The 12,110-nt window shown below is 36.8% G+C and overlaps 1 protein-coding gene across 1 annotated transcript in view; it reads left to right on the top strand.

Annotated features, from left to right (window-relative positions):
• Window positions 1-12,110, top strand: part of WDR12 (WD repeat domain 12) — a 36,291-nt gene that overhangs the window by 1,371 nt on the left and 22,810 nt on the right. Inside the window, exons 3-8 of the mRNA XM_007112088.4 lie at window positions 3,168-3,262; window positions 6,389-6,483; window positions 7,347-7,453; window positions 8,350-8,465; window positions 9,239-9,393; window positions 10,694-10,739. Coding sequence (XP_007112150.1) covers window positions 3,168-3,262; window positions 6,389-6,483; window positions 7,347-7,453; window positions 8,350-8,465; window positions 9,239-9,393; window positions 10,694-10,739 — 614 coding nt within the window. The remainder of the gene's footprint in view (window positions 1-3,167; window positions 3,263-6,388; window positions 6,484-7,346; window positions 7,454-8,349; window positions 8,466-9,238; window positions 9,394-10,693; window positions 10,740-12,110) is intronic.

Below are 12,110 nucleotides of genomic sequence, written 5' to 3'. Positions count from 1 at the left end.
CCAATTTTACAAATGGTCCCCAGGTATGTAGCAATCATTTGAAACCTATTCTGCTTTGTGGCGTATATTACACTATTAACTTTTTTTTGTTTCGCCTGGTCTCTTCAACTATATTATAAGTCTCTCGATTGTAGAGACTATGTTATGCTTCTTGGATTGACTGAGTCAACAAATGTTTGTCAAGTTCTTCTGGTACTGATGATAAATAATAAATATTTGTATTAATGTCAGCTATAAACTAAAAAACTCCCACCTCAATTAAGATTATATTTTTGATTCTGTGTTTGTAGCTTTATGTGTTGACCTGGTAAATCATATTCACTCTTGAATTGTTGCTTACAGTACATTTAAATTGTATTATCAATACAGATGAGTAAATATACTTAGTCGAAATGCTTCTAAAGGAATATGGTGATGGAATAGCATGATCACTGTATTTTTTCTAATTAAAAGTTTTATGGAGATTATTGTTGATTCACATGAAGTTTTAAGAAATATTAGAGCACTGTATTTTTTTTTTTTTTTTTTTTTTTTCTTTGTGGTACGCGGGCCTCTCACTGTTGTGGCCTCTCCCGTTGCGGAGCACAGGCTCCGAACGCGCAGGCTCAGCGGCCATGGCTCACGGGCCCAGCCGCTCCGCGGCGTGTGGGATCTTCCCGGATCGGGGCACGAACCCGTGTCCCTTGCATCGGCAGGCGGACTCTCAACCACTGCGCCACCAGGGAAGCCCTAGACCACTGTATTTTAACTCCTGTGATAAATGGATAAACATCATGTGTGTATGTGTGTTTGTGTTTATATATTTAGGTTTTCCAAAAAGGTAACAAAACCTAGAAATTAAACTTCTTGCTTCTTCCTTTCACGCAATACGTTCTCATCAGTAAAATGAGGGGGGAAAGTAGATTTATTCATGTATATGTGTATAATTTACATATTCATGTATATTCATATATGAGTATGTAATTATGCTACTTTTCCCTACTCATCTTGCTGGCCAAAATATCATAGTAAACCAAAACTTTCAATTTCTAGGCTTTGTTGCCTTTTGGAGAACCTAAATAACTTTTTACTTTTTTCGGCGTGATAAATATATAACTATAGCCTTACTACTCAAAGTGTAGTTTGAAGATCAGCAGCATTAGCATCACTTGGGAGCTGGTTAGAAAAAGCAGAACCTCAGACTCTACCTCAGACCTGCTGATTTAGAACCTACATTTTAACAAGATCTGAAACCTCCACCCCCCTCTCCCATTGTGACAAAAAGAGACTTATCAGAGCATGTCTTGGTGAGCCCTGGAAGTTCTACCTTAACATCTTTTGAAACTTTTACATTCCCCACAAATATAGCCTAAATTCAGACCTTATAAAGACTTTTTTGTTTTTGTTTTTTGTAACAACTTTATTGAGATGTAATTCATGTGCAATAGAATTCACACATTTAAAGTGTCCAATTCACTAGTTTTGAGTGTTTTTGCAGAATTATGCAACCATCACCACAGTAAATTTTAGAACATTTTTCATCATCCTTTAGCTGTTACCCCTCCCCCCCACACCCAAATACTTCCAAATCCCCCCAGCCCAGGGCAATCACTAATTTACTTTCTGTCTCTATAGATTTGTGTTATGGACATTTCATATAAATGGGATTATACAGTACGTGGTCTTTTGTGACTGGCGTCTTTCACTTAGTATGATGTTTTTCAAGGTTCATCCATGTTGTTTTATATATATATACCTGTATATATATATATATATATATATATATATAACAGGGCTCATCAAGACATGCTGTAATAAATCTCTTTGCCACAATGGGAGTGGGGGGGGGCAAAAGCTTTTTTATATATATATATATATATATATGTATGTATCAGTACTTCATTCCTTTTTTATTGCTCAATAATATTCCATTGTATGGATATACCGCATTGTGTTTCCATTGTTCAGTTGATGGACATTTGTTTTCACCTTTTGGCTATTAGGAATAGTGGTGGTGTGAACATTTGTGCACAAGTTTTTGTGTGAACATATATGTTCATTTCTCTTGGGTATATACTTCGGAATGGAGTTGCTGGGTCAAGTGGTAATGCCATGTTTAACTTTTTGAGGAACTGCCAGATTTTTCCAAAGCAATCATACCATTTTACATTTCTGCCAGCAATGAATAAGGGTTTAATGTCTCCACATACTCACCAACACTTAATATCTGTCTTTCTTATTGTAGCCATCCTAGTGGGTATGAAGTGATATCTCATTGTGGTTTGATTTGCATTTCCTTGATGACTAACAGTGCTCAGCATCTTTTCATGTGCCTGTTGGTCATTTGTATACCTTCTCTGGAGAAATGTCTATTTTGATCCTTTGCCTGTTTTTAAAATGGGGTTGTCTTTATTATTGAGTTATAAATGTTCTGTATATATTCTAGATACATGTTCCTTGTCAGATACGTGATTTGCAAGAATTTTCTCCCATTCTCTCTTACAAGAGTTTCCTAATTTGCCTCCTGTTGTGTGTGCCTGTAATCCAGTCTCTGCAGTGCTGCCAAGAAAGATCTAACCAAACAAAATTCTGTTGATGTTATTTGACTTAGACAGTGGTTCCTCATTGCCTAGGGAAAGAAGTGAAAAGTACTTCACAGAGCATCTAAACTACTCCATGCACATCTCTTTAGCCTTATCTTTGGTCACTGTCTAGAGTAAAGTAACACTTTCTGGAATAAGCTGGGTGGGCAGCTCTTTAATAACTCTTAGCTATAGCTATTTTTTTTGCTGCTCTCCCTGCTTTCCTGCATCCCTTCTTTCTGCCTTGCCACACTTCACCTGGCAGAAACTCACTTTTCTAGATGTAGTGTGAGAGTGATTTTTTTATGCATCTTTTCAGACTCTGCTCTCCCAGCCCCCTTTTCTCTGGTTGAAATGACCTACCACTTCCTTGTTCTCCCATTTTATGTATTACTTATGACACTGTTCTTACATACTTTCCTCATATTTGATTACCAGACTTTAACCCTTTCCAAGAACAGAGACCACAGGTTAATTCATTTTTTGTTAACCTCCATGTAGCAAAATGTCTGGCATGTATTAGATACCCAATAAATGTTTGTTGAATGAATAAATGCACATTTGTTAAAACATCTGTAGACTTGATTTATCGTTTCCTTTTTGTAGATATGCGGTGGATGATGTTCCTTTCTCGATACCTGCAGCCTCTGAAATTGCTGACCTTAGTAACATCATCAATAAATTGCTGGAGACCAAAAACGGTGGGTATATATACTCTGAAAAGTTAGGAGAAAGCACAGTGAAACTAACTAGACTGAAATACATCACATTGTTATTTATACCCCTTTTGGGGCATTATTTTATAATATTGCATGGATTTTATCATGGTAAAATTTATAACATGGATTTCTCTGCTGTATGATACTTTGAAAAATGCTTTGAAATAAGTTTTCAGGAAAAAAGAAATTCAGTTTAATCTGCTTTTAAGGCAATATGGAGAGAAGGTGGTTGAGATTTAGGAATAAAGATTTTAGTGTAAAAGTTGTGAAGTAGAGGTAGTGAAGACATGAGGGCTAGATTGGGTAGGCATAGAACAAGCATCTTGGTGCTTCTACAAAGCAAGATGACAATATCTGTATTTGAGCATTTGTTTTGTATAATAACAAATGCCAGTATTAATATTAGTATTTTATTTAAGTATTTAAAATTCATTTAAAAATAATGGATAAAAACAAACATAAACATGCCATAGTATCAAGTAAAATGTTTATAAATATATAAATTAAAATAAACGTATGCAAAAAATTTTACAGGCTATAAATTTATATGTAAATTTAATATAAAATTAAAATGATATGAACATTGTAAAATTAATATGAACAATATATGCAAAAATATTGATCAAACAAGATTGGTCATAAGTTGATAATGGTTGAAGTTGGGCGATAGGTATAGGAAGGTTTATTATTCTCCACTTTTGTATATGTTTGGAATTTTCTATAATAAAATGTTTCTTTAAAAAGTAATGAAACCATACATATAGTAGAAGATTTAAACATGAAAAATGGAAAATAACATAAAGCATGATCTTTAAAAACAAAATTTGTCAATGGAGCCATCATTTAGAGGCAAGAATATTTTTATGCAGATGTTTCTGATGCTTTTAAAGCTCTTTTGATTCTACCCTAGTTGGAGGAATGGGGAGGTGAGAATTATAAACTAATGCCTAATATTTTCCACTTCCTCTTCCAATAACTTTTTTGTTAAGCTTAAGATGTTTTTGAACAACTTTTTTGCAGGGGTACAAGGTCTTTTCATTGTTAGCAAGATATAGTTCTTGATATAGAGATATTCACATAGCATTTCCTATCGGTTCTTATCTTTCATCATGGATGTACAATAGTGTAGAGATTCTGATGCATAGTTAGTTTTTTAAACTCCAAAGATGTCATATATTCTACTTGGTGAAAAACTCTGAATGAGCATAAGAATTATTTTCTTGCAATATCAGTATATGGTTTTTTGTTGTTACCCAAATATTTGCATATTTTTCTAAACTTGTAGATGAACATTGATTTGTCTTTTTGTGTAAATCGATTAACTGAGTCACTGCTCTTGAGTTGAAGATGCAAAATGATTCAGATTTTTTTTTTAATTTATTTTATTTATTTATTTTTGGTCGCGTTGGGTCTTCATTGCTGCACGTGGGCTTTTCTTTAGTTGCGGTGAGTGGGGGCTGCTCTTCATTTCGGTGCGCAGGCTTCTCACTGCGGTGGCTTCTCTTGTTGCGGAGCATGGGCTCTAGGCATGCGGGCTTCAGTAGTTGTGGCTCACAGGCTTTGTTGCTCCGCGGCATGTGGGATCTTCCCAGACCAGGGCTCAAACCATGTACCCTGCGTTGGCAGGCGGATTCTTAACCACTGCGCCCCCAGGGAAGCCCAGATTCAGATTTTTAAAAAGTAACAAGCCAAAGAGTCAATGAGGGGGCTTCCCTGGGGGCGCAGTGGTTGAGAATCTGCCTGCCAATGCAGGGGACATGGGTTCAAGCCCTGGTCTGGGAAGATCCCACATGCCGTGGAGCAACTGGGCCCGTGAGCCACACCTACTGAGTGTGCGCGTCTGGAGCCTATGCTCTGCAACAAGAGAGGCTGCGACAGTGAGGCCCGTGCACCGCGATGAAGAGTGGCCCCCACTCGCCGCAACTAGAGAAAGCCCTCGCACAGAAATGAAGACCCAACACAGCCAAAATAAATAAATAAATAAATAAATTTAGAAAGAGTCAATGAGGGAATTCTTCTTTAAGAAGGATTTTATTATAGCTAATAAATCAGAAAGAATGAAGAATTTTTAGCATTTTGTAACTCCAAATGAAATAATGGATTTAAGAAGTGAATATCTATAGCTACTAAAGCCATTTATTAGGTAAAAGGCTAACAAAGAACGTTATGATGGATGGGATCAGACTGACATCGTCTGAACCCAGAGGTAGATCTTAATATCATAAAGGGAGACACAGTGAGATAGTGTGCTTTCTAATGTGATACAATAGGAAATACAATACGGTGTATAAATATTCTTGCCAAAACCAGACAAACCCAAAGTCTAATCAGGCATTTGGGTCTGCCTAATGTACAGGTTGTATGTAGGTGGCAGAGGAACATGTTAAAGGATACCTTGGAGATATAATCAACCAAAGCCAGAATGTAAGAAGTATTACAAGAAGACCCAGTTTCTTCAGCAAATAAAAGGCAATGGAAAAAAAGGATGGAGAACTGTTAAAGATATTAATCAAATATAATGTGAGGACTTTGGATGTGATCCTAGAAAGCTCACTGTAAAAAGACATTTATGAAACAAGGAAATATGAACATTGACTGGCTTTATAGTATTAAAAGGAATAAGTAATGTTAAATTTTTAACATTGTGACTTTTTTAGTCTTTATATTTTAGAGATACACACTAAAGCATTTACAGATGAAATTATATCATTTCTGAGTTTTGCTTTTAAAAAAACCAGCAGGAGAGTGGAGGGAGGAGTATAGATGATTGTCCATGAGTTGGTAAAAGATGGGAATGAGGATTCATTATGTTATTCCTACTTTTGTATATATTTGGGATTCTTCTTAGAATACAAAGGTTTCCTTAATCAAAATGATTACACCATCAACAATAAAAATATTATACCAACAGAACAAAGTATTTCTGTTCTTAAAAATCACATAATATACTGGAATACATGGTCTGATTGTGCCATGGAGAAATTCTGGAGAAACTTGGAGGCGACACTAGGATAATAGGTACCTGTTTGTTTTGGGGGTCTCTCATTTACCTCTGCCAATACCACTTCAGGTCCTAACAATGATAATTTTATTATGTATTTTCTTTAGAGTTCCACAAACATGTGGAGTTTGATTTCCTTATCAAGGGCCAGTTTCTGCGAATGCCCTTGTTCAAACACATGGAACTGGAAAACATCTCATCAGTAAGTTCAAATGCTTACCTGCTCTATTTTACTTAAGGTATTACCAGATAATGTAGGAAAACTTTATTTAGAATCAGCCTGAATCTACAGGAACCAAGAGCCTTTTGATTACTGTTTTTTCCTAGAAACTGAACCTCGGTTTCTATATCTTCAATGTTTAAATTACCTCTTTTTTCCTAAGAGTATTATTCAAGAAATGCAGATGAATGAACAAGGAAAGATAACTTCATATTTGTGGAACAGTTGTCAAGAAAGGGAATAGCAAATATATGTTTACTAATAAAATGATTGTGTACATATATAAACTTATGGGTTAGGTTATTGTGATTTATAGTGATTGCCCCTTCCTCTAATTTTCAAACTTTCCTTATTACTGCTTTTGTAATTTAAAATATAATTTATAATTGCTTTTATGATTAGGGGGGCAATTTTTGGAACTGTGGTAAAATATACATAAAATTTATCTTTTAACCATTTTTAAGTGTACAATTCAGTGGCATTAAGTACATTCACAATATTATGCAACCATCACCACTGTCCATTTCCAGAATTTTTTCATCATCCTAAACAGAAGCTCTGTATCCATTAAACAACATGCTTTTATGATTTTGTAAAGTTTCTTATATTCTTTTTTTTCTACTTTTAGCATAAGTTTTCCAAGGTCATTAATATTTCTTAATATTACTCTTAGCATACTGTTAGGTCAAATAAAGTTTTTCACTTTTTATATGACTCCAAAATTTCTGGATTATGAAGGGGAATTACATGAAGGAGATAAATTAAACCAGGGGTCCTTTATTTTCATAATGTACCATTTAAAAACTGCACCGCCTGATTGATTTCTGGTTTCTCTCTGTGACTAGGAAGAGGTTGTGGAACTAGAGTACGTGGAGAAGTATACTGCACCTCAGCCAGAACAATGCATGTTCCATGATGACTGGATCAGTGCGATCGACGGGGCAGAGGAATGGTATTGCTAGATGAATGTTTTTCTATCTGTTTTAAGTGTACTATATGAATATTTTTCTCTGATTACTTGTTCTTTGTGAAAGTAATTTTGTGATATATATAAATATATATATATGTACTGTGACCATGCCAAAAACCTTTAAATTTAGTGTAGTCAAGAAGAAGCATATCTGTTAATAGGTTTTCTTTTCTGTCTAAAGATGTAGTCACATTTGTCTTCCAAATAGGTTGTGTGTCTTAGGGCATTTATTTGATTATGTTGCTTTTAAGACCAAGAATATAATTTGTTTCATAGAGGGAAAAAAACCTTTTCTAGCCACAGATCTCCCAGCCTACTACCCTCAAGATGCAGATCATGCTACTTTTAGGGCTGAAAAGGGCAGACTGGAATCAAGAAGGTATGAATTGTTCAGAGCAAACCCCCTCTGGCCTTACTTGTAGAAAAACACCTCAAGAATGGATCTCAGTAGGAGCTTACTTTCAAAGAATGTCTCCCTGGAGTTATTACATAGTTATGTTTTTACTGGTTTTACTTTTACTTTAAATGGTTCTACTGTTTTTTTATTTAATGGTTTTCACTGGTTAAATACAAAGGACTGTTAGGCTTTTCAAACAATTCGCTTAGCTTCCCTGGGAGTGGTAATATATTTACAACAATCGTAAAATTGAAATCTAGGGTTTGTCAGTTACATTTTTATTTTAGGAGGTCAGGAAAAGCCAAATGTAACATCTTCTGATTTATTCTAGTGTGTTTTGAAATCTTAATCTTTATATTAAAGAAGAGTTTAAAAATATAATCCTCAAGGTTTACTTTATCAGTGCTTTAGAAATATAATTGATTTCAGGGTTTGAAAAAAGCTGTTTTTTGTGTTTCATAGGATTTTTTTCTCCTCACAGGATCTTGACTGGTTCTTATGATAAGACTTCTCGGATCTGGTCCTTGGAAGGAAAGTCAATAATGACAGTTGTGGGACATACAGATGTTGTAAAAGATGTGGCCTGGGTGAAGAAAGGTTAGGACTCTGCCTAAATTGAGAGGAATCCTGGATAGGGAATTGGAAATAAGCCATTTTCGATGCTGGGGCAGGACGGGGACAGGATAGGAAATGTCTCATGCCTCAGTTTTTATAGGGTCTTTCAAAAATATACACATAAATCCGTAAATCAGTAGAAGTGAATCCTAAAATTATATCACATAATATATATTTTCAAGTTAATATTGAGTGTGTTAAATGCATGTCTTTTATAGTTTTGTTCGTGTTTTTTTTTTGGCTGCGCCCTGTGGCATGCGGGATCTTAGTTCCCCAACTAGGGATCGAACCCACTCCCCCTGCAGTGTAAGCGTGGAGTCTTAAACACTGGACCTCCAAGGAAGTCCCTATACTATTTTTGAAGAATCTTCCCTTTTATACAATAAGTTAGCTTCTTTTTTCAAAGGTGGCTATATGAGGTCTTTTACCTTTTCAACATCTTTATCAACAAGTACAGGGCTTCCCTGGTGGCGCAGTGGTTGAGAGTCCGCCTGCCGATGCAGGAGACACGGGTTCGTGCCCCGGTCCGGGAAGATCCCACATGGCGCAGAGCGGCCGGGCCCGTGAGCCATGGCCGCTGAGCCTGCGCGTCCGGAGCCTGTTCTCCGCAAAGGGAGAGGCCACAACAGTGAGAGGCCCGCGTACCACAAAAAAGAAAAAAAAAAAAGTACAGAAAATTCAGTTCTTTAGTTTTGGAACACTATTTAAAATTTTGTACTAATTTGTTTCTTATCCTTGTGTTCTCCTTTCTTCAGACAATCTGTCTTGCATACTACTGAGTGCCTCTATGGATCAGACTATTCTCCTATGGGAGTGGAATGTAGAGAGAAACAAAGTGAAAGCCCTGCACTGCTGCAGGGGTCATGCTGGCAGTGTGGATTCTATAGCTGTTGATAGCACAGGAACCAAAGTAAGTAGCTATTGTGTTATTAGTACTGTGTTCAATTAGAATTTGAGGTTCTTGTGCAAAAATGTCTATTCTACATAAAGTCACTGTGATCGGCCTACTTCCGTAACAATTGGTGACTAAAGAATATGATTTCAAACCAAAAGTAAATACTCATAATGAGAGATATGAAGAGTCACTCCCTCACTCTGATCTCTGGTTTAGAATTTTATATAAATTGCAGAAATTTTAAGAACTCAGGTAAACAAGTAATTTCTTTATGTAACCTCCTCAAATCATAGTGATTGACATTTTCAGTCCTTCAGCTACTCATAGTGCTGTCATTAATTGAAAATGTCTAGCTGATCACCTAAAACTTAGCATGCACTAAACTTAGCATTAATTGAGGTTGTTTTACTATTATTGCTGATCTACTCTTTATCACGACAAAATGGTAAAAGTTAGTCAAGCTATGAGGGCAATACAGTATTTACTTAAGAGGGGTTACAAACTCCCTCACCATTTGAAAATTCTCCAAACCACAATGAAGTATTCTAGATTTAAGAGTGTTTCTTCAGCATTTCTTTGCCAGTTAGCGTAACAGAGGACGTTTCTGCATTCAAAGTTAAAAACTTATGAGTATTCATATTGAGCCATAAAGAAGGTTTACATGTTGTTGAGTCCAAACTTAAGTGAATTAACTGTACCCTGTCCTTTGGCTATAAGAGATAGAAACTCATCCTGAAATTTTTTTTAGCTTAAAAGACCCAAGGAGGGAGTGATGCACCACATCATGAGCAGGGTGATGATGCATTTGGATCTCAGGAACCAATGGAGTAGAGGCTTGCATGTGGCCAGCACACCTCCTCCCTCTCGTCTCCCCAAATTGACTTCATTCTCTTACCTCAGTCTGGCTTTCTCCACATGGCAATAAAACCTGGCCTTCAATATTCCCAGGTTTTACATCCTATACTGTCTGTCCCTGGGAAAAGATTAACTTCAGCTCTCTAAAACACAAGTTTTCCCCAAAAAAGGCGCTGAAGGAGGAAGAGACCTATTGCCACAGTGTAGGTCAGTTGCCCACCCTGATCTAAGCAACCATGGCCAGGGTACGGGCCCTATAAGAATGGCAGCTCTTTCAGCTGCCATGAGATTGAGGGTACAACTTCCCAGAGACTAGGAAGACAGGCAGATAGGTGATGCCATAGTAGTAAGGATTTCAGGGCAAAGTAAAGATTTCAAGTTAAATGGCAGAAGAAAACCAGGCAAACAGTATGATGGATTATATTGCATACTCTTTTTCCCTTCATATATATTTTTTTAGTTTTGCAGTGGCTCGTGGGATAAGATGCTAAAGATTTGGTCTACAGGTAAATGAAATGTTTCTTCTATGTTGACTTATTAATGATATTTCAAGAATTTCAGTGAAAAAAAGACTTTTTAGCCCACATTTTTCTATAAAAAATGGACCAGAGCTTTTTAGGTCACAAATAAAGTACTATAGTATAGAGAAAAATTAGTATATTTTTTTGTGTTTCAAAGTGTTTTTCTAGGGCTTTTCTAGGGCTTCCCTGGTGGTGCAGTGGCCCGCCTGCCGATGCAGGGAACACGGGTTCATGCCCCGGTCCGGGAAGATCCCACATGCCGCAGAGCGGCTGGGCCCGTGAGCCATGGCCGCTGGGCCTGCACGTCCGGAGCCTGTGCTCCGTGAAGGGAGAGGCCACAGCAGTGAGAGGCCCGCATACCGCCAAAAAAAAAAAAAAAAATGTTTTTCTACTCTACCACCCCCTTATTTATTGGACGATGTCACTGAATCCCTGCAAGTACCAATAACACATCTGGTGCAGTGTGATGTAATTGCCTTAGTTCTCAGCGTTCCCTTATTCAGGAACGTGGAAATAAACAAATTACCTTCTGAGTCATTTTGATATACTTTACTATTAGAGAAATTTCTTAGTTTAGCTGGTTTACTTTTTTTTTTTCAAAGATTCTTTTTTTTTTTTTTTTTTTTTAAATTAATTAATTAATTTATTTATGGCTGGGTCTTCGTTTCTGTGCGAGGGCTTTCTCCAGTTGTGGCGAGCGGGGGCCACTCTTCATCGCGGTGCGCAGGCCTCTCACTGTCGCGGCCTCTCCTGTTGCTGAGCACAGGCTCCAGACGCGCAGGCTCAGTAGTTGTGGCTCACGGGCTTAGTTGCTCCGCAGCATGTGGGATCTTCCCAGACCAGGACTTGAACCCGTGTCCCCTGCATTGGCAGGCAGATTCTTAATCATTGCACCACCAAGGAAGCCCTAGCTGGTTTACTTTAAAATTTTTTTAATACAATTTTAACAAACTTAATTTTCTCACTTTGAAAATGTAGATTAGAAGGAACAATTAGAGGAGACAAGGGGACTCTTAGAGGAAACTACCTTGATAATAGTAAGAAGACACTGCTAGAAGAAAAGAAGGGGGAAAATCCACATATATTTTTAAAAGTAGTAGTACAGAACTATTTATTGCATGGGTAAGCAGATCAGAATACCTCTGTTGCTTCTGAGGAAATTGCTATATTACTGTACAACACCCTAAATACAGTTCACAAAGTAGAGTTGTGGAGGGGGGAGATAATCACGAAAAGCTTAAACAGTTTTAAATAATTATGTGTAAAATCACAGGAAATATAAATCCATTTTAGTTGAACCAAACAGTTTTTTTTTGTTTTTTTTTTTTTTTTTTTTTTTTTTTTTGCGGTACGCGG

This window comes from Physeter macrocephalus, chromosome 2, assembly GCF_002837175.3.
Source record: "Physeter macrocephalus isolate SW-GA chromosome 2, ASM283717v5, whole genome shotgun sequence".
NCBI lineage: Eukaryota > Metazoa > Chordata > Mammalia > Artiodactyla > Physeteridae > Physeter > Physeter macrocephalus.
The sequence above is the reverse complement of the archived record's forward strand: the minus strand, read 5'-3'. Positions and strand labels throughout refer to the sequence as shown.